The sequence below is a fragment of the Aythya ferina genome (genome assembly GCF_964211825.1).
Source record: "Aythya ferina genome assembly, chromosome: 8".
NCBI classification, from domain to species: Eukaryota; Metazoa; Chordata; class Aves; order Anseriformes; family Anatidae; genus Aythya; species Aythya ferina.
Window position 1 is genome coordinate 12,040,119 of NC_140304.1, and position 20,775 is coordinate 12,060,893.

Genomic DNA, 20,775 nt, shown 5'->3' on the forward strand with positions numbered 1-20,775 from the left:
AGGGAAGGCGGCGCTGTGATTGGCTGAGAGGGCTGTCAGCGTGATGGGCCCCGCCCCCGCCGCTGCGGGGAGGGGGAGCGCGGCCTGGGGGCGGTGTGGGGCCTGTTATGGCGGCGGGGCCTGTGCTTGGGCATGGGGCTGGGGTGCGCGTCCTGCTGCCGCGTCAGCAATAAAAGGAATAAAATAAAAGTTGCTGAAACGCGATTGTCGGCTCGTTACTGCGATGGGTCACTGTGCTTCTGGGGAGACAAAGGGCTAGGAGCGGGGGAACACCCCCCACAAGCCCCCCTAACGCCATGTCTGTGGGCACTGTGTGCAGGTGGGGCGGGCTGAGGGCGCCAGCAGGGAATTCATGTCACAATTAATCAATAATTACAATTTCAATTACAACTTCAATAATTATAACATTAATTGAGGCTGCAGCACCTGGGGTGACAGAACTGGACCCCCAGCAATGGGGCGAGGAGATGTGGGAAGCAGAAAGGGAAATGGGGCACCGCGGCGCCTCCTCAGCCCTCTCAGGAGCTGGCCCTCAGTAACCCGTGTCCTGCGAAATGGCACCCGCAGGGCAGGTGAGGAATAAGGCGAAAAGCCCCACCATCGCCCACAAACTAAACACTGTGCGCAGAAGGATGGTGGCTTAATTGCGGTTGAGGGGTGGCAGCACGTGTGATAAGTGAGGGAGTGGGGTTAGACAGCAAACAAATGCCTGGTGACATTCCGCTGCCTGGTGACATTTTGTGTACAAGGAAACACAAGCACTGCATGTGCAGGTGGCTACGCAGTGGCTCTGGTGTTACTAAAACTTGCAGCTCGGTGCCCGCTGCGCTGCCTGGAAAACCTCGGAGGGAAGTGAGTGAGAGCCATCAGAGAGAGAGGGATGAAATTAATATGGATGCTTCAGTTTAGGGTAAACGACAGGAAAATACTACAGCTGCTGATGTGGCAGGACCCTTGGTAATCGTTTGGGCCTTGCTGATGTGCCTCTGTGCCCTTTCCCTTTCTTTGGAGCTCCTTGGCTTTCCTGCCTGCGCGATTTTTCACTACCACAATATTTAGAAATAGTTTTATAACTGCTATGGCAAAATGATTCACACAGTATCAGTTGCCAATACCGACCGCGGTCTGTCATGGAACAACCGTGTAGCAGAAGTGGGTCAGGAGCAGGCAGGCAGTGATGAACCCCTCTCCAGGGCCCACACTTTGAACTGGACGCAGAGGTGACACGGGCTCTTTGTAATTTCATCCTGTCGTTTTGAATCACACCAGGATCCTTATCAGCAGGTTTTTCCAGACAACAGAAGGCATATTACTCTCAATGGCATTTCCTTTTTAAAACAGTTTTCTGTGCTTTGATCAACATGTGAAGGACTGACGAGGAGTTGGATGCAGTTTGATTTGAACGAGCCTGGGATGTGAGCAAAAGGAAAATGTTTGCATAATACATGGCTCCGGATGCACGAGCTAAGGGCCAGTCCCATCTGCAAATATTCTAGGTGCAGCAGAGGTGATATTTCTGGAGGTAACCTTCAAGTCCAGACTGGAGGAAGACATTTCCAAACAGATTTGATATACTGAAGTCTCCAGACTGAAACTGAACAAAAGGTTAGGTTGCTTTGCACAGGGTGTTAGTGAGAGGCACTTAGGAGGAACAGAGTGTAAGATTCTCAGGTACATTCCAATGAAAGCTGCGATCTAAAACTAACTGGGACTTGGATTTGATTCACTTCCAGTTTACTGCCGTGGCCTGGTTTTCAAAGAGCTGTTAATCTGCTCTCTGCAAGTTCTCTTTGTGCTCTGTACAAATAAATCTTGAATATCCCTCACTTGTACTGCCATCAAGAAGCGTTTACTTATCTGCCCCTCTAGAAGCGTGTCTGCTCCTGCCACGTGCCAAGAATCTTTTTTTTGAAGGGGAAAGGGTGATGAAATGCTGTGATGGGCATCCCGCAGAGCCACTTGGCTCTGGGGTCAGGGACAGCACAGTCTGAAGTGGCTGCAGCTCAGCAGAGGTTTTGATCTGCCTCCAGAAAGGGCAGCAGCGAGGGAGGAGAACCAGATAACCTGGAGGTCACCGCGCACCGAAGGGGCTTTGCCATTCAGACACGGGGTGAGAAGGATGAACTCGGAACAGCTCCTCGTGATGCACAGGAATTGTACCCGCGATCGGCGCTTGGAAATTTGCATGGAGCCGTGGGAACCCACTGGAATTCATCCTCGCAGGAAGCTCTCGGCCACATTTAGCACTTCCTGCCCGCGGTGCCATGCTCCCAAGCAACAAGCCGACACTGCTCAAGGGCTCTTGGCAGCGGTGGACAGAGAGGCTGCACCTTCCCAGGAGATCCTCTCCTCATCTGTCCTCTGCGTGGTGAAGGCTGGGATGTGGGACCCCATCTGGCAGATGTTTCCACAGCACTGTATTGAATTGGAAGAAGCTAAAACCTCACCAAAACCTCCTCATCTTATGGATGGGGCTGGGAGGAATCTCAGTGTGTTGCGTAGGCCATCCCCTGCCCCAACGCAGGATCAAAATTCAAATCAAAATTTCTATACAGGAACCTGCCTAGTGTGTTTTTTTTTATTTGTTTGTTTGTTTGTTTTAAATCCTTGGTGGTGAAGAATCCTTATTATCCCTAAACAACCTAGTGGGGGACTTAAACACTCTCACATTTAGCAAACGTCCCTTAATATCTATCCTGAATTGCCCTTGTTGAATTTGAGCTGGCAACATTTTGTTCTGGTCCCTGCGGGTAGCAGAAATGTCTTCCCTGCTGTCTGTGATGTCCCTTTATGTATTTTTGAAGTGTGTGTCATGTGTTCCCTCAGCCGTCTCATCCCTAGCCTAAACCCAGAGTTCCTGTGGTCCTTCTGCGAAACCAGACCTCTGCCTGTTGCTGGAGGCTCCGTGTCTCCGTCAGGCCTCATCTCTCCCAAAACGCGGTACCCAGAGGCGTTCGTGCCGAGCCAAGGGCCAGCGACTGCATTCCGCCTGTGTTTTCTGTGTCCCAGCGGGATGTTTGCCTTGTTCACAGCGGCACGGCATCGACTCTTTGATCCGCTGCGCCCGGATCTTTATCAGCGGAGGGCTTTGCCAGCCAGCAGGTTCCCCTCTTTCTTGCCTTTTCACACCGGATTGCTCCCACCTCAATGCAGCACCTCGCACCCACCCGTGTGGCCCCCACCCTACACCTCGCTGGGCCTTTTCTCCTTTTCCTCTTGGCTTTTGGGGTGCTTGAGGCTCCTCGGGGCCTGCTCCCATTTACCAGAGCCTCGAGCACCACCTTTATTCCCAGCCTTGGGCTGTTAAGGAGCATCCTGGGGGGACGAGAAGCTGGGGTAGGGGTGGGGGACAAACCTTGTGGGGTACACCAGCTTGAGACACACTGGGGGGAGACCCTGGGGAGAGGCAGTAAGGGACAAGGGCAGACACTGAGGGACGCGGGCAGGCACTAAGGGACACGGCAGGCATTAAGGGGCAGGCACTAAGGGACATTCCCCTGGGGACAACCCCCGGGGCCGAGGGGCAGGGACCCGGGGGCCGCCTCGCCTTTGTCCCCGGGGCTGAACGGGGGGGAGGGAGGCGCGGTGGCGGCGCGGCCGGGAGCCGGAGCATGTGCAGCTGCGGCAGGCACCTGGCAGGGAGCCGCAGCGCCGGGGATGTGAGGCAGCAGCAGGCGGGGAGGAAGGCCCTTGACTCATCAGATAAATCCAGCCCCGCCAGGAGAAGCGAAGGCGGAGGGAGGCGCGGCGCAGGAGCACGCTGAGAGAGAGAGAGGGGAGGATGGCGGGGGACAGCGAGCAGCGGCTGGAGGAGCAGGGGCAGCCCAGCGGCGGAGAGCCCTTCCTCATCGGGGTCAGCGGCGGCACGGCCAGCGGCAAGGTGCGCCCAGGAGGCTCCGGGAGAGGCTCCGGGAGCGGCTCCGGGAGCGGAGCGGGGCCGGGGCCGGGGCCGGGCGGCCGCCGCCGCCGCCACGTGCGCTGCGGGGCCGGGCCCGTGCTGGGGACACCGCGGCGGGGAGGGGGGCTCCGAGCGGGCACCCCCATCCTGCTGCCCCCTTATCCTGCTGCCCCCCATCCTGCTGCCCCCTTATCCTGCTGCTCCCCCCATCCTCCCGGCCCTCCTGCAGCCCCCCGGCCGGCAGCGGTGCGGCTGCCCGTGGTGTTTTACCCTCCCCCATCCCCGGTTCTTTTATTTTTTCTTTGGGTTTTGTGTGATTCTTCGTCTTTTTTTAAGCGGGGGGGGCTCGTGCAGGAGTTGGTGGGGAGCTGCTGACTCACGGCCCCGCTCCCCCCGGCTCTGGGGGGCGAGCTGCGGGTGTGCCCGGGGGGCTGCTGCACCCCAGCCGCAGGGCTGCGGGGAATCCCTGCTCTGTGCTCAGCCCCTGGCAGGTCGCTTTCTGTCCCAATACTAGAAAAAATATACTTTTTTTTTTTTCATCTTTTTCCCCTATTTAAGAGCAAACCCACAGCTGACCCATCCACCCAGCGCAGAAATTCTACCTGCCCTTTTCTTTCTTTCTTTTTTTTTTTTTTTTTTTTTTTTTTATTAAAAGGGGAGAGCACCCCTGGGTGTAGAAGCACCCCTGAGATGTTTCTTGCTGAGGGGACTGAGCGTGGGCCGCCACATGGAGGCAGAGCCCGGTGTCTGGGTTCGGTGGTGTTCGGAGGGGGCCTCTCTCTGTCTCGAAGGGTGGCACAAGCCAGCTGCTGCACCCCAGCCCCTAACCGCAGCGTTTTCGGAACGTGTCGCCGAGGATCCTATTGATTCTTGGACCGCAGCTCCTGCTGCGAGGAGGAAAAATCCAGATATAACAGGGAAGGGATGGCGAGGGAGGATGCAATCCCTTCCACTGGGAACCGGGGCTGGGTTGTTCCTGCGGCAGGGCTCTGGTGACTCAAATGCGCTGGGTTTGTCTGCTCTCTGATGCGTGGGGCTGCCTCTCTGTAGCTGCCCCAATAACATTGTGTCTGGCGCTGCCGAACTGTTATGTCTCTGAACACCGTGTCTCTGGCCCACAAGGTAAAAGCAGTGATTACAGTACAATACGCCGCGGTTGTTCCCAACTTCAAAGTGGAAATGCTTCAGCAGCAGCAGGCTGCCTTAGAAAAAAAAAAAATAGGGAAATGGTTCTTTCTAACTAGAGAGATGTGCTAGCTGGCTTTTCCTGTCTCTCAGCTTTGATTCCCCCCCTCCAAGTGCTTGCTGGCTGCTAAAAACCTCAGTGCGGGGCTGCCCGGCTGAAGGGAGTCCAGCAGACCAGCACGAAGTTTGTGGGAAAAGGCCGCGAGAAATATGCTGCCAAAAATAAACCTGGAAAAATATTTTTCTTAACAAAGCGAGCTGGCTCAAGGAGAAGCAATAGGGAGAAAAGAGTGGGGGCTTGCACACATTCATGGGCACCTCGGTTGGCGCTGGGATGCGGCCGCTGTGGAGGGAGAGGCGAGGAGAGCGGCTCCCATCTGGCCCCCAGGAGCACAAGGCTCCTGGAGGGAAAGCGAAGCAGGCACCTTTCCCACCGGGAAGGCGACAAAATCCCTGCGACCCGCCTTGGCACCAATTGGGGGTTGTTGTCCCAGCACACCCCTTTGGCAGCGCACCAGCCCCAAGATAACGGAGGGTGTTTGCCGGCCGAGGGCCCCCCCCCCAGCTCCTCCCACTGCTGCTTTTGTTGAGTCTGAGATGGGGAAAAAATGCTCCGCGGTCCCCCCACGTCCCTCTGCGGGGCTGTGGAAGGCAGGGAGCCTGTCTGGAGCTTGCCACAGCTTTCTGTGTCGCGTGGAGCCTTCCCCCGCGGGCTCAGGGCAGCGCTTGGCTGGCATTTCTCAAAGGCAGATATTTGGGAAGTTGAATCCAAATGCTGACTGCTGGTCCCTAGTGAGCAAGAGAGGCTTGAGGAACTTTTAGGACTCGGGTAGGAGGTAGGAAAATGGGCATCCTCCTGCATTTGGGCCTTGAAAGAAACCTGGACTGTGCGGGGAGGATGATCGGGGAGCGGCAGAGGTGCTGGGCAGGCTGTCATGCTGCAGCCTCTCGGAGGGCAGTGCCAGAGCTGTGGTGGCTCCTCACAAAAGCTTGGTGGGAGACACAGCTTCTCCCTTTGTCCCCCTAAATCCAAGCCATGTCCAGCACAGGCAAAGCGTGCTGCCGTCTGATGTGGAGGAGATGACTTGGCATTGAGACCCCCTCCTGTGCCAAAACCAGAGAGGACTGCAACCGCCTCGTTCCCTCGGAGGGATTCCCAGGGCTGGTGGTAGCATTTCTGTTCATGCTAAAAGCCTTCAAAGTGTTCTGCTGAAGCTCTAGTTCTTTTCTTCTACCCGTGGTCTTTGTGCTAACAGCTTCTTCCCTCCCTCCCACGAGAGACTCCTGACTACAAAGCACCGCCGCACGCGAGGCAGGCAGCCAGGCTGGAGGGGAGCTCAGCAAGGTGATTACTGGGATGAGCTGGAAAATGTCAGGATGTCTCCTCGAGGCCTTCAGGTGTCCCCACGTCAGCTGAGCTGCTGGGACCCCGTGGCTCTGCCGGCTTGCTGCCAGCAGCATCTGGTGCTGGGGTGGCTGCAGGGGTGGGGAGAACTCTTCAAACCCAGGCTGAAGCATTGATTGCTTGGCCCCACGTGATGCGAGACGAAGTGCTGATCGCTACCTTCCAGCAGGAGGTTGTAAGAAAAGAGAGATTTACAATGGGCTGAGTGCTCTCGTTGGCTGCTTGATGATGTGAGGGCCGAGTATGGGTGCCACCGGGGCCTGGTGGCTGCGCTTTTGGGGTCTTTAATTAGCGCATCGAGTAGTAAATGTCTGTTCAAACATGCAGGCCTAAGAATTTCCAGACTGTGGAGCACCAAAACTGCAGTGTGTGTTCAGCCAGGTGTCTTCTTTGCTGCTAATCCTCAAAGCACTTCTGCTTTGAACACCAAAACTGCTGTTTGGGGCCGACGTGGCCAGGTTGGAGCCAGACAAGGGGCTGAAGAAGGCGCTGGGCAGGTGGGGCAAACAGTGTCTTGGTCCCCAGGCAGTGAGTGGTCCCCCCCATCTCCCCATGGAGCAGTTCCCTCTCCACATGGGGCCTCTTGTACGACAGAGAGCTCAGACCCCTGCACTAGCAAGGGTTGAGGTCCCCCACAGCAACCTGTGGGTCGTGGCCACTGTGTCACCACCTGGATGCTGGGCAGAGAAGCCCAGGGGAGAGCCAGGAGCGATCCAGAGGCTTGTGCTAGCCACAGGAGCCTCTGGAGGAGGACTCGCAGGGACTGCGGCAGCCTTGTGGCAGCTCAACACCATTTCCTGGTGACGTTTTGTGGCTGGCAGGAGCCCCGGATCACAAGGTCTGACTTCATAAACGCTGGTGTCAGAGTGTGCTAGAGACTCGTCAAACCTTCTGGTAGAACACTGCTCCGTGCCAGCCACTGATCAGCCCGAAACATGGGGTGTTTTGATGGGTCAGCCCTTCCTGGGGCCGGCTGAGTATGTGCAAGCTCGCTAGGGAGCCTCTCTGGTGTTGTCCCCCGGGCTCCAGAAGAATATCTTGCAGCAAAAACAGGTGGATTCGGAGAGATTGTGTTAGGGGGGCTGTCTTTCTGCCCACACATCGTCTGTGTTCACATCCTCTGTGTCTGCGTGCACCTGTTTGTGCTAGAACCCACTAGATGCCGTGTGAATGAATAGGAACCTGGCTGTCCCCATCCGGGACTGCTCAGCCTGTGGCTCACAGAGGGAAAGGCAGGAGTGGGGAACCTGCCCGGGAAAGCTCTGGGTGGGGGCCTGGCCTTTTGGTATGAGAACAGCACGTTTCCAGTCCCAGTGCTGTAGAAGTCCAGGTGATGTCTGGAAAGGAAGCCATGCCCTGTGCTACAGGGGGCATCATCCTGGCAGTCCCTTGATGCGACCTTAGGGGAAATCCTGCCAGACCCCCAAAATGGAGACTTTAAACCACAAGCGTGATGAGGACACCCGGCCAGGATCCTGCAGGTCGCAGGGTCCCACCTGGTGCCTCTGCCTGGTGCCTGCAGCACTGTCTGGCTGCGTTCTCCCCAGTACCCATCTGAAGTCATACCAAGGGGGACTGCGGGCTAATCTGCATAATAATATCGGGGAATTAGTCAACTGAAGTGTATTTGAGTGGCTGGCTATAGGCCATGAGTGGATATGAATTAAATATGTAATGTAATTAATATATTTCAACTAAACGTGAGGCATAGGGCTCCAAACACCCTTCTGCCGGATTCCTTCCCTGGTGCACCACCTCTGTCCTTCCAGGAAAATATGCTGGTGTTGTTCCCCAGCACCCTCTGTGTCTTCCCCAGGAGAATAAAGCTGCGCTTCTTCCTAAAACACTAGCTGGTTGTGTGCTTGGTGCAGAGGAGGAATCCTGCAAGGGGAGCTGCAGCTGCTTCTGCTCAGGAATGACATCCCCGAGCTCTCTTCTCGAGCTGGGCTGTGCAGAGACCTCCCTCTCAGCGTGTACAGCTTTCCTAGGGACCAGCTCGAGCTCAGAGAACGATGGAAGGTGCCTGGGAAGTCCTGCCTCGGTGTGGTGTGGCTGGCATGGCAAGGGTCTGCTCGGCATCCTCAGAGGCTGCTGTGTCCTGTCTGTATTTTGGTTTTAACCAGGTTCTGGAGCACATCGCGCTTGCTGGGTGTGAATTAGCCCCAGCCTTTGCTTTGGGCCATGACGAGTAAAGCTGCGTGTGGCTGGGGTGTGTGTGGATGGTGGCTGGCCAGGGAAGAGGCCGAGCAGAGGCAAGGAGGCCTTTCATGCTGTGCCTCTCACCTTCAAAGCGTGTAGCAGGGCTAGAACTTGGGATGGGGCCCAAATCCCAGAGTTCCAGTGTTGGGATTCACCAAGAGCATCACTGCACCTCCCTCAAGTCATTCCTCTGTCTGCCTCTGCACTCTTGGGCTTCTCAGGGAAGAAATTAATTTCTTCACCCCCAGGAGAAGTGGTTGATGGTGGGAGTTAGGAATAGTAGGGGAAGGAATTGGGGTCCAGGTTGTCCCTTCAGGTGGGCGCTGGGTGTCAGCACCACGCATCCCCTGGGTCCCACCAGTGCAGCCAGGCCGGCCTCATCCCACCGTGGTCATTCTTGGCCAAGGCATGACTAAGATGTCCTCCTGGGCTCCTGCAGGCCCTCCCCAGAGCCCAGCCACCACCATTTGCACTTAGGAGTGGGTTTTCACGCTGCTGATTAACTTCGGCCACGTGTATGTACACGGAGCTGGTCTGTGAGAAGGGGTTTGAGCAGGGCACTTGCGTCACTTACTTGGAAGATGTTTCCTGAGGCTGGGAGTTTCTGTTCCTGCTTGTAGGGGAATTTGTAACCTCTGCATTTCTGGTTTTTCTTCCTCCTTAGCGTATGGTGTTTGTCGACTGAGGGGAAAAGCTGCCTGCCCCGCTATAGGAGCGTTCGGGCTGGCATCAGGGAATGCCTGTCACAAACCGCTTTTGTTTCTGCCAAAAGTCATCACAAGGAGGGGAAAACCCCTCTGCACCGAGACCTGGGACGGACGCTGTTCTTACCAGCCCCAAAGAGGCTGGGGGAGGCCTCCTGGGGCCTGCTGGGCTGGAGGAGCACGCTGTGTCCCCCGCGGGGCCTACAGGGAACCAGGGTGACACGTGTGCCCCTTCCCTGAGCCCAGCGGTGACATTCTTGCAGGGTGTCCTTCTGATCTTCCTCGTCTGCTGCTGCTCACAGCTCTCTGAAACCCACCAGAGAAAAGGGAAGGGGTCCAAAGCAAGGGGCACTTGCCACCCCAGAGCTTTAGAAGGTGAATACAGCCGGGATATGCTCCAGCAGGAGGGTGTATATGTGGGCCAGGCTTTGTGTTCCCCTCTCCAGATGCTGAGGGTGACTTTCTCTTGGGGTTTTTCTCACCATCAGGTGTCTTAAGTTGGGTGTCGTGGAACATGAGGGTGATTCTCCTTGCTTTCCAGGATCAGTAGACAAGGCATGAGCGTGCCTAAGGCAGAGTAAGGACTGGGAGGAACTGCCTGATGCTGTGAAACAATTTTATTGTCCATCTGTGTGCTGAAGTCCAAGGGGAGAGTGCAAATTGTGTTGCTTTCACTGCTCTGAAGGAGCTCTGCTCCCTTCCCCAGGCTGGGGAAAGCAGTTTCTGGTGCAGATCCATACGGATCCCACTGATCTGCAGGCTGGGGATCTGTCCTGGAGGCTGTGCTGGAAGGTGGTTGATTAAAACTTGCAAAGGGCCTGGGAAATGTGGTGTCCCTGGCAGCTGCGGCCAAGGCCGAGCCCTGCTGCGCCGTCAGCACGGGCAGCAAGGAACGGCAGCGGCGTCCGGGAGAGAGCGCAGGGAGGAAAAGCGGAGGAGAGGCAGCGTGCACGCCCTGTGGGATACAGCTGGGCAAGCAGTGGGGCTGGAGAAGGATGTGGGGAGTGGGAAAACAGAGCAAACAGAGCGGGGGCTCCTGCTCTCTCACGCACGCAGCTTGTGTGTGCTGAGGAGCTGCCTGGCAGCGGCTCGCCGCGGTGCTTTGTTCTGGGCGCAGGGCAGGGCTGCCGACGTGGCTCGGGGAAGCAGGGCTCGCCCTCCCGAGGTGGGTGGGATGTTCAGGGAGACCCCGACCCTGAGCTGCAACCTGAACGTCTGCCTGGGGCTGTGGGACCGCTGTCAGGCAGCCCGGGCCGGTTGTTTGGCTGCGCTCGGTGGCTCTGCAGCGCGGCTGGGGCTGACTCACAGCGCGGCGCGGTCACAGCCAAGTCAGGTCAGCCTGGCCCGAGGGGAACAGACGCTCTCTGGGGACGGCAATGCCGTCAGATCTTCCAGCTTCGCAGGCAAACTGCCTTGCCCTCCGCCTGCCGGGGCTGTGACCTCTGCCAGCCCTGCCTTCCTCTCCTCCTTCCCCTTGCCAGTGCTGCCTCCCGGGGCTGCCAGCCGGGTACGGGGCAGACGGCCGAGCCAGCAGCGAGATGGGGGTGTGGATAGAGCCACAGGCAGGCCGAGGCAAGCGAGCCTCTCACTGCAAAGCAGAGAGCTTGGCAGAGGGTATTTGTGGTGACTGAGGCCAGCAGCAGCTCAGTGGGGTGTTTGCAGTGAGCATGATTCACGCGGGAGGTGAAGCTGCTCAGCTTGGTGCCAGGAGCACCCCTTTTCCCCCCGTCCCAAGTTGGGGGGATGCTGGTGGCAGAGCAGTGCCCCCCCAGCCTGTCCTGGGCTCTCGCTGGCTGGGGCAGGCAGCAGCCAAGGCCTCCTGTGACTAAGGAGAAGGGACAGAAGCACGCTTTGGGGTTTGTCCCCAACGCCATGCCCTGATTCATGCCTGCTGCAAGGTGTCGGTCCCCGTGCCAGGGGCACTCGTGGGGATCTTGTGCCAGCAGCCAGAGCCACGTGGCTGTGTGGCTGCTGGCTCCGCAGTGCCCTTCGCTTTGCTGTGCCAAGAGGCACCAGGATATGCTCGCGGCTGCTCCTCCCAGCCCTGGCAGCTGTGGCAGAGCTCTGATAAAGTCCCCGGGCTCTCCTCCTGGTATCTTTTCATCTTGGGCTGTATTTAGGGTATGAAGACAGCCTGGCCCTGCCTCTCTGCAGATTTTTTCTTCGTCCCTAGCCATGCAGCCATAGGGTTTCTGGGCTGGGGGGATGCTGCTTGGTGCTGCTTTCACACCAGAGGGTCCCGTGGTGATGCCCTTGAAGCACTTCTCCCTCTGTGCCTTCGAGGGGACCACAAACTCTTGGCTGAAGGTCCAGCGAGCGGTGTCCCATGCGTGCCATTACCTGGTGACATTCTCCCCACGTGGCTCAGACACCGCTGCCCCTGACTTGTCCCCTTTGCTGCTCTTTTCCCAGTCCTCGGTCTGCTCCAAGATCGTCCAGCTGCTGGGCCAGAACGAGGTGGACTACCGCCAGAAGCAGGTGGTGATCGTGAGCCAAGACAGCTTCTACCGGGTCCTCACCTCGGAGCAGAAATCCAAAGCGCTCAAAGGCCAGTTCAATTTTGACCACCCAGGTGAATGGAGAACGGCACCGGGGCTCTGCCGCGCGGGTCTGGAGTGGGAGCCCCCATCCCACGGGCAAAAAGCCTTGCAGTGACACCAGGGCTCTGCCTGGGGCAGGCTGGGGATCTGTGGGTGGCTTAGTGAAGGCCTTGTGGAGCTAGGAGCCTTGTGTTAGAGGTGGGGCCGCCTGTGTACCCTGCAGCACAACCTCTGCCTTCCCAGGAAAGGAGCTGCCTGTGGGGTGGAGTGCTTGGGATGAGAAAGGGCAGGTTGTGAGCTGTCAGGCTCCTTAAGATGCTCCTCTTCTCTCTGCAAAAACATGCCCCGGTTTGAAAACCCTTCTGGGTCAGGACCGGGGAAATCCAGCCTGGCACAGCTCCCCGGAGCCACCAGCTCCATGTCCCTCCTTCGAGGAGGGAACCGCCTTGTGCAGCTGCCCTGCAAACCCGTCTGCTGGGATGGCCGTGCCCTGCTGCTACAACAGGGGCTCTTTGAACTGTCCCCAGGCTTGGTGGGGAAATTCCAGAGCCACTGTCCCCTCGTCCCCCACGAGGACAATGGCTGCAGGCAGCAAGCACTGAGCAAACAGAGCCCTGTCTGTCTGGTGGCTCAAGGCTGAAACACTGCTGCAGTCTCTGCGAGGGCCGGAGCCCCGGAGGAGATGCCTTCCCAAACCCAGGCCCTCAGCGTGGCCGTACAAGGCTGGTATTGATTCCTGCAGACCAGATCCCAGGCTGGTGCAAAGCAGCAGAGCCCTGGGCTTTGCAGCACCTGTGGGACAAGCAGGGCTTTCCTGCAGAGACACAGCCAGAGCCGTGAGCGGGGTGCCGGTGGCTCTGCCTAGGCTAAGCGCGGAGCGGCGTGCGAAGCCACCTCGGGTAACGTTTGCTCTCTCCTCAGATGCCTTTGACAACGAGCTGATTGTGAAAACACTCAAAGAGATCACGGAAGGGAAGACGGTCCAGATCCCCGTCTATGACTTTGTCTCCCACTCCAGGTCCAACAGCTGCTCCTGCCTTGCTGCACCTCCGCTGCGGCGTGGTGCACGGCCCTGCCGCCCCAACCGCCCGCCCCCCGGCTTGTGCCACCCCACAGCTCCCATGCTGACGGCTCCAGGCCCCTTGGTTAGAGGGTCCGAGGCTGACACAGGCACAGCCCAGGGGTCTGGAGAGCTGCACGGCCATGTGATGCCATCCAGCAACACACAGGCAGCAGCAGAGGAGGGCTACGGCCCCCCACCTGCACTTCCTCTCCCCATAAACTCTGTGTTTGTGGCTGTAACAAGTATTCCGGGCTCAAACACTCCTGCACTGCCAGGAAAAGAGTTCTTGCAGCTCTTGCTCCCATCGCTCCTCCCTTGCATGCGTTCAGCTTGTTTTTGCATGCCTGCGTTGGTCGGGCATGGTGTGACCCCGCTCCTTGTCCTGCAAAAGCAGGAGTGCTGCTGTTTTCCCCCATCCCTCTTGGCTTGTTCTCCCCCCTGCCAGCACATTTTGACTCTCCTCCTTCCCTCTGCTAGGAAAGAGGAGACGGTGACCGTCTACCCCGCCGACGTGGTGCTCTTTGAAGGCATCCTGGCCTTCTACAGCCAGGAGGTGCGGGATCTCTTCCGCATGAAGCTCTTTGTGGACACGGATGCAGACACCCGGCTGTCCCGCAGAGGTGAGGCCCGAACTTTCCCAGTGCAGCAGGGAGAGAAATGTGGCCTAAAATTGGCTCCCAGAAATGTGAGAGAAATGAGGGTGTGTGTGTGAGGGTGTGATGCATATGGGGAGTGTGCTCATGCACTCGATCAGCGCAAGCACAGCAGCGTGGAGTCTCCGTGCTCCTTGGCATTGGGGTGAAAACTGAGGGCGAGGAGCCCTAGGAACCAGAATACCCCTCTGTAGGACTCCCCACCTCCAGCTGGCTTGGCTGCATGTCACCAGGTGGTGCAGGACGGGCCCTGACAGCCTCCCCAGCGTGTCTGGGGTGCAGGTGACTTAGAGGAGGGGTCCCACACAGGCTGTGACAAGAGAAGCGTGTCCCAGTGCTTCAGCCCCTGTGCACAGGACTGTCCCACGCCGAGCCAGAACTGGTCTTGCCTGCTCAAAGCCCCGCAGCCCTGCTGGTGCCAGATGCACAGCCTCCTCCATGCTGGGATGTCATCAGTGCTGCTGAAAAGCTGCTCTTTACGCATCCTCCCTGACCCTGCCCACTGTTCCTGCGTGACTCATGCGGGGAGGTGACAGCACACTCATCGCAGGGAGACGTGTTAGCGGGTCACAGACGCACGTTTGCAAGATCCTGCAGCGTGAGCCTTATCCCGTAAACAGACCACGCGGTGCAGGCCCTTGGGCACACAGCCCAGCCAGGGGGCAGCCCGTGTTTTTGGCAGCGCCCTGTAGCAGCTGTCCGAAGGCATTTGTGCGTTTGCAGCGCCCTGTGACCACATGTGCATCCTGATGGCACTCTGCAGCGCCTGCTGCAGCCACTTTGTGCCATCCTCAGGGATTTCTCCCACCCAGCATCAATAAAGCCTCGCAAAGGGGCTGCTGGCTGGTTGAGGTGCTGGTGTCTCATTGTCAGGCAGCTTGTCTGCCTCCTGGTAGGGAGCTGCCTGTCCGTGTGACAAGTCTGCTGGCCTGCTGTCATCTCCCTGCACGTCTCCCTGGCATTGCTGGGAAAGGAAAGCCAGCGTGTGAGATGCCGAAGGTGTAATCATGTCCCTGGAATGTAGCTGGAGGCGGCTTGTAGCAAGAGCGAGTCGGAATCCTGCGTTGTGACATGGCCCTGGGCCATCTTGCTCTCCCACAAGTCCCGAGGAGTTGCAGCAATGGGCTTTTGGGCTGGGTGGCAGCAGGAGATGAAGTTCCTGGAAATGTAGCTAGCAGCTCCGTTAATCAGCAGTGCTGGGGCTGGGTACGTGTGACTCGCACTGCCCCCCTCTTAGCATCTCTCCCAGAAAAACGCTGCCACCAGAGTGCAAAGGCCCGGATCTGCCAGGTGCCTCCAGCAGCCTGCTCCGTGCAGAGCTGCTTCTGGCCAAGCTCCCTCGCTGCCCTGTCCTGTGCCAACTTCATAAAAAAAAAAAAAAAAGAGACCGAGCCAGGTGTCACGTGAGTTTTCCAGGTCTGATTTGAGTGGTGCCTGCTGGCTCTGGGCGCGTGCCGCCATGTCCTTGGGACACTGGCCTGCCCTGCGAGTAGAGGGTGATCCCTACAGATAGGGCTGCGTGCTCCTCTCGCTGCGACGTGTGGCTCTGGGGCCAAGTACAACTCAGCAGGCGCTTGATTCACATTTGGGGGGTCGTTGCCCTGCGGTGGTGTGCCCTGGGAGCAGGCAGGAGAGCTCAGCCCTGCCAGGAGCACCCTGCAGCCTGGGCGCTCGCCCTTGCAGCTCGTGGACCTCCTGCACTGCCCCAGTGGGGTGTGCAGTGTGTACACCCTCGCCGTGCTGCTTCCCTGCCCCAGAGCAGCCAACAAACAGGGTGTGGGACCTGGGAAACAAAAGTCTCTCTGTCTTGCCTCTTTTTTTTTTATTTTTATTTTTTTAATTTTCCTTGCCTTTTTTTTTTTTTTTTTTTTTTTTTGGTATTGTTTGTGCTGGGGCTTGCTCCCGCTCTCCAGAGAGGGCAAGGAGCTGGCTGGAGCAGCCTGAGCTGGCCAAACCCTTCCAGGGGATTGGATTCCTGCTGGACTGGGGCACGTGCCCGTGCTGAAGGGATTTCGGACCGGAGCTGGCAGCAGCCCAAGCGCCTTGTGCAAACAGGGTGCGAGGCCTGAACGGCACAGCGAGCAGTAGGCAGCTTGCTCTCCTGCCTCCTGGCTTCCTCCTGGGCTGATCTCCTCCCAGCACGGCACCAGCCCCTGTTTTTGAGAGCCTGCTTTGCCTCCCCGTCCCACTCAGCTGGGGACAGCACAAGGAGGCCTGGCAGAGCTGCGTGCGTGGGTTTTGCTCCCCTCGGATCTGCAGACCTGAGCTGAAGCATGCCTTTGTGTGAGCACACAGCAAATCCCAGAGCTTTTCTCTTTGTGCATCTCTCCCCTGGGACGACTGGGAGAATGCCCTGACCCCAGAGGGAGAAGAGAGGCACAAGGGCTGAGGCTGGGGTGGCACTTAGAGCGGGACATGTGCTTGCAGAGCTGATGAGGGAGGGAGGCCAAGACAAGCCCTTGGCCAGGTCAGCCAGCCCTTAGCTCCTGGGGAGGTTTGGAAGTGGGCTGGGTGTGCTCGGACATGTGGGCAGCAGCTTCCAGGAACACGGACCGTGGGGAAAATAGCAGGGTGGCCGGCCAAAACCTTGCTGAAGGGAAGGGAGGTGGAGAAATCCATATCCAGGCTCCTGACTGTGCTTTACGGCTTCCCCCCCGCAGTGCTACGAGACATCAGCGAGCGAGGCAGGGACCTCGAGCAGATCTTGTCGCAGTACATCACCTTCGTGAAGCCTGCCTTCGAGGAGTTCTGTTTGCCAGTAAGTAGGGGGAGCAGCACGCACAGAAAGGCCCCTTTCCCTGGCCAGCTCGTCAGACAGGAGCGTTTCATGTGCCAGAGCCCTCTCCCTGCAGGCGCTGGCAAAAAAATAAAATAAAATAAAATAAAATAAAGGGGGTGTCAGTGTCAGTGCTGGCCAGGGCAGGGCGAGATGGGGACTGTTTGTACAGCCACTGCCTTCCTGGTGAGATCACCATCCCCATGGGAAGGCAGACACGGCGAGAGAAACCCCTCCCTGCACGGGGTCAGCCAAGCCAGCGCCCGGCAGCTCAGCAGATGCCAGCTGAGGATGGGTGATCCTCGCCTGCATCTAGCTGGGGAATAGGTCCCCGTCCTCGGGCAGTGAGCGCTGTGCCTGCCTCCTGCTCTGGGCTGTCCTGCCAGCCCTTTTCACCCTGTGCTGCTGGCCGGGTGCTTGGGGGAGCAGGAGGGCTTCTTCCTTTGCTCTGCACTGCAGGATGTGGCCTTGCAGGTCGCATTTCCCACCTGGCGAGAGGTGAAGGCGTAGAGCAGATGGACCTTGCTGGGGGCCAGGGTTGCAGGGCTGCCTGGGGCAAGGAAGTGACTTTGTGGGCTGATAATTGAGGTGGGAAGCCTGGCTGCCTAGCAGGCAGGGACTTTGAATGCAGGAGAGCACTGCAGTCCCAGAGACCTTGCAGGTGATGGAGCGTGTTTGCAGGTGTAGCCATCGCACGCTTCCAAGGTCCAGCGTTGGTGTCAGTCCCAGAAAGACTTTTTCAGGGAGGCAGGAGCAGCTGGGTGCCTGGCAGGTCCCCAGCAAGCTTTGCAGGGGTGAAATGTGAAACAAGGAGGGTAGAAAACAACTGCCTTGTGCCCACCCACCAGCTCTGGACTGGTCTGCTCCCACCTCCAACCCAGTGGTGGGCTTGGCTGCAGATCCACGTGGTTGTGGAGCAGGCTCAGCACCCACTGCTGCTGTTACTGAGCTCCGAGCCTGTCCTGGAGATGTTTGATAGGGCTGGAAGTGCCTGGAGGTGTCAGATCACAGCCTTGGCCCCGCAGGCTGGCTTGCTGATTGTGGAGCGTGGCTGTCAGGAAGCTGATCAGCTGTAAAAGCTGGCACAAGTTGGAGAGGAAACTGAGACTGGCACCTTCCAGCAAAAATAGGCCGGGCCTGGCATCCTGAGTCAGCCTTTTTCTGCAAGTGTTGCTGGTAGAAAACTTCTCCCACATCCCAAGCAGATCAGCCCTGTGTGTCCATGCAGCCCAGGCATGCCAACTCTTGCTCTTGTACCAAGTCTGCTTGGATTTGGGGTGAGGCTGTTCCCTAGAGCATCAGCTGCTGGAGTGATCACGAGGCTTTGTTGGGGTGCTTCTTTCCAGAATTTCTTTGAGCTCAGGAAGCTGAAGTCAAGGTGCGAAGTGTGGCCCTAAAAATGCAGAGCAGAAGGCAAAGAAGAGGTTTCAAAATGAATTACCAGCACCAACACACCTCCCAGAGGGTTTGGGCCTGGGGAGGGGAGGGACGGGACCTGCCGCAGGAAGCAGTGTAATGCCCCAGCTGGGTGGCTCTCCACTTTCCTTGTAACACAATGCTCTCTTTCTTCCCAGACCAAGAAGTATGCTGACGTGATCATTCCCAGAGGAGCAGATAATGAAGGTGAGCAGACCCAGATCTTGCTGTTATGTCCTGGTGTTACGTAGGAGGTAGCAGGGGCTGCCGCGGAGGTGATTCAGCCCATGGCCTGGCACCTCACACGCACTGAGCTGAACCCCTGCCCCGTGCTCCTGCCTGGTGCATCGGTGCCTGGGAGTTTGTGCTCCTCTTACCGAGCCTGGGAGCCTGTCTGTGTGCAGTACCTGCAGGCAAACAGCTCCCAGCTCACCCCACGCTCAGGGAAAGGTGCTTCTCTGGGGCCAGGCGTGCAGGGACGGTCAGGTCTCCCCCTGTTTGGAGCCTGCCTGGCCACGCTGGCCAGGAGAGAGGGAAGGAAGGGGCAGTGAGGCAGCTCCTCCCCGCAGGCTTACAGCTCCCCACTGCAGGCTTACAGCTCCCCACTGTGGGATGGGAGGCAACGGGAGTAGGGTCATCGCCTCCAGTTTGCCTCTAGTTTTCCACGCTCCTAACACAACCTCTCCCCCGGTGTCTCTCCCTCCCTTCTGCTCGCAGTGGCCATCAACCTGATCGTGCAGCACATCCAGGACATTCTTAACGGAGGACTCAGCAAACGCCAGAGCAACGGCTACCTGAACGGCTACACTCCTCCCCGCCAGCGGCAGCCCTCAGAGTCCAGCAGCCGGCCTCACTGACCCCGGGCGGCAGGCGGGAGGCTGGGGGCGGAGGGCGCTGGGGCCCTGCCGCTGCCCCCCTGTACATACTGTCTGTTCATTCCCCCCTTATCTATTTAAGAAACCAGACGGAGACGAATGCCTTTAATTTTGTATGTTGGAAATGCCGAATGAGAAGCAGCCGGCTGCTCGGGAGCCCGGACCGCCCACAGCTCCTGGCCTTGCTCAGTAACTCCTCCAGCATGGAACCGGCTATAAATCTCTATAAATATAGAATTGCTCTATTTTTGTGTAAATGCAGAATAACGTAAAGTTACTTGCCGTCAGGTATTTGCCAGGCTTGGTGTTGCTGGGAGGGGGCTGGGAAGAGGGTCGGGATGGGAAGAGATGCTATGAGGTGAGGTCAGGACTCTCACCTCATAGACAAGAGGAAGAGCATCCAGCAGCTGCTGTATTATCGCTGTGATCCCCTTCCCAGGGAAGGGATGAGCTGAGCAGCTTCAGTGCCACACAGACTTTGTGACTAGGCTGTGGTTGCCCTCTCCTGCCGTTGCTGTTCAGGTCCACTCAGCCTGGTTTGGGCTGGCAGGCACTGCACGATGCAATGGGGAGATGGGAGAACAACGTGCAATCCCTCCCCCGCCTGTCTCTGTGCTTGTGGGTTTCTGACACCCCTTCCCCTGCTGCTGTGGGGGCTGTTGTCACACTCTCCAGCAAAAACCTGGCAGGTGAGGCTGGGAATCTGGTCGTGGGCATGGCAGCCGGTGTCTTTAGCAGCCTTGCTGCCTGGCTTGTGTGGGTAAAGGACATGGGCGACACAGCCCCTCTGGAGCTTGGCTGTGCTTGTGGTGGGACTCTGAGCCAAGCTGCAGGCTCAACCCCACAGGTCTGTAAGATACGATTAAGAGAGAAGCAGCCCCTACCAAAAAAAAAAAGGGGCAATAGGTGCTGAAAAGCAGCTGCAAAGCTTCCTGAGGTGGGGGCAGCAGTGTAGAGCAGTCTCCCGAACATCTGTCTCCATGCTCTTGCCTGGCCTGTGTCCCTTCATCGTGTGCTGGGGGAGGACGTGGTGTCCCCACGGTGTCATGCCTGGGGCTGCACTCACTCGGGATGAGAATTAGTCTCCCCTAACCTGGTAGTGCTGCAGTAGCCCAGGAGAGCCTGGTGAGGCTATTCTGCAGAACCTGGAGAGCAAAGGGGGGCAGATGGGCTAGGGCAGGGGCTTGGTGGGAGCCAGGGAAGGAAGGGGATGTGATGGGATGGTAGCCAGGACAGATCAATTGGCCCATGCTGCTGGGTTTGAGTTGCCCCATCAAAAAGCAAGTCTCAGAGGCATCCCATGAAGCCTGGAGCAAGGACCCTCTTAGCCTTGCTCTCTCTGATGGTTTTCACTCCTTCCAGAGCATTGTTCTTGCTCTGCATGGTTAAAAGCTTAAGGCTTCAGAAACCCAGTGCTCCATCGCTCTCCAGCCCAATGCGAGCCAAGACGAGCTTTGATTTTAACCAGGAGAACAAGAAAAGAAATTCCTCCCCAAGTCTGCTGGGGCAGACATTCCCTCTTGGTGTGTGATGGGGGCTGGCATCAGCCCTTCATCCCCCTCACTGTCTGCAGATGCCCCCTGAGGCATGACAGCTTTGCCATAATAAAGGGCTGTCACTAGCTGAATTATTCCAGCTACAGCATGTCAGCCACGGGTAGGACGGACCAGAGCCCTACAGCTCTGGAGAGGCTCCTCAGGGCTTTAGTGGCCAAGACAGATCTCAAGCAAATATTGTCAGCAGATACGGGAGGTGACCTTTCCCAGCACTGCCGAGGCCAAACTGCAGTGCTGTGTCCAGTTGTGTGCTCACCAGTACAGCAGAGACATGGAGCTATGAGAGGGACTGCTGCAACAGGCGCCTGCATAGGAAGTGGCCCATAGGCAGGTCAATATTTGGGGCTAGGGCTGATTGCTGCTAAGGACAGCCTATGGTTCCTCTGAGCAGCTGCCACAGAGATGTGGGAGCATTAGTATGGACTAGTGTCTCCTGTGACAGCTGGAGGTCTCTACAAAAGAGATTGATAGAGTGATGTAACCCACGGAGTCCTGGGCACTCACC

General features: G+C 57.8%; 1 protein-coding gene across 1 annotated transcript; it reads left to right on the forward strand.

Moving 5' to 3' along the window:
* Positions 1–3,617: 3,617 nt before the first annotated feature.
* Positions 3,618–18,971, forward strand: UCK2 (uridine-cytidine kinase 2). Its single transcript, XM_084527200.1, has 7 exons — positions 3,618–3,880; positions 11,804–11,963; positions 12,853–12,949; positions 13,472–13,614; positions 16,308–16,405; positions 17,998–18,046; positions 18,557–18,971. The coding sequence occupies exons 1-7, from the start codon at positions 3,782–3,784 to the stop codon at positions 18,694–18,696; spliced, it is 786 nt and encodes a 261-aa protein (XP_084383326.1). The 5' UTR covers positions 3,618–3,781; the 3' UTR covers positions 18,697–18,971.
* The last annotated feature ends 1,804 nt before the right edge of the window (positions 18,972–20,775 follow it).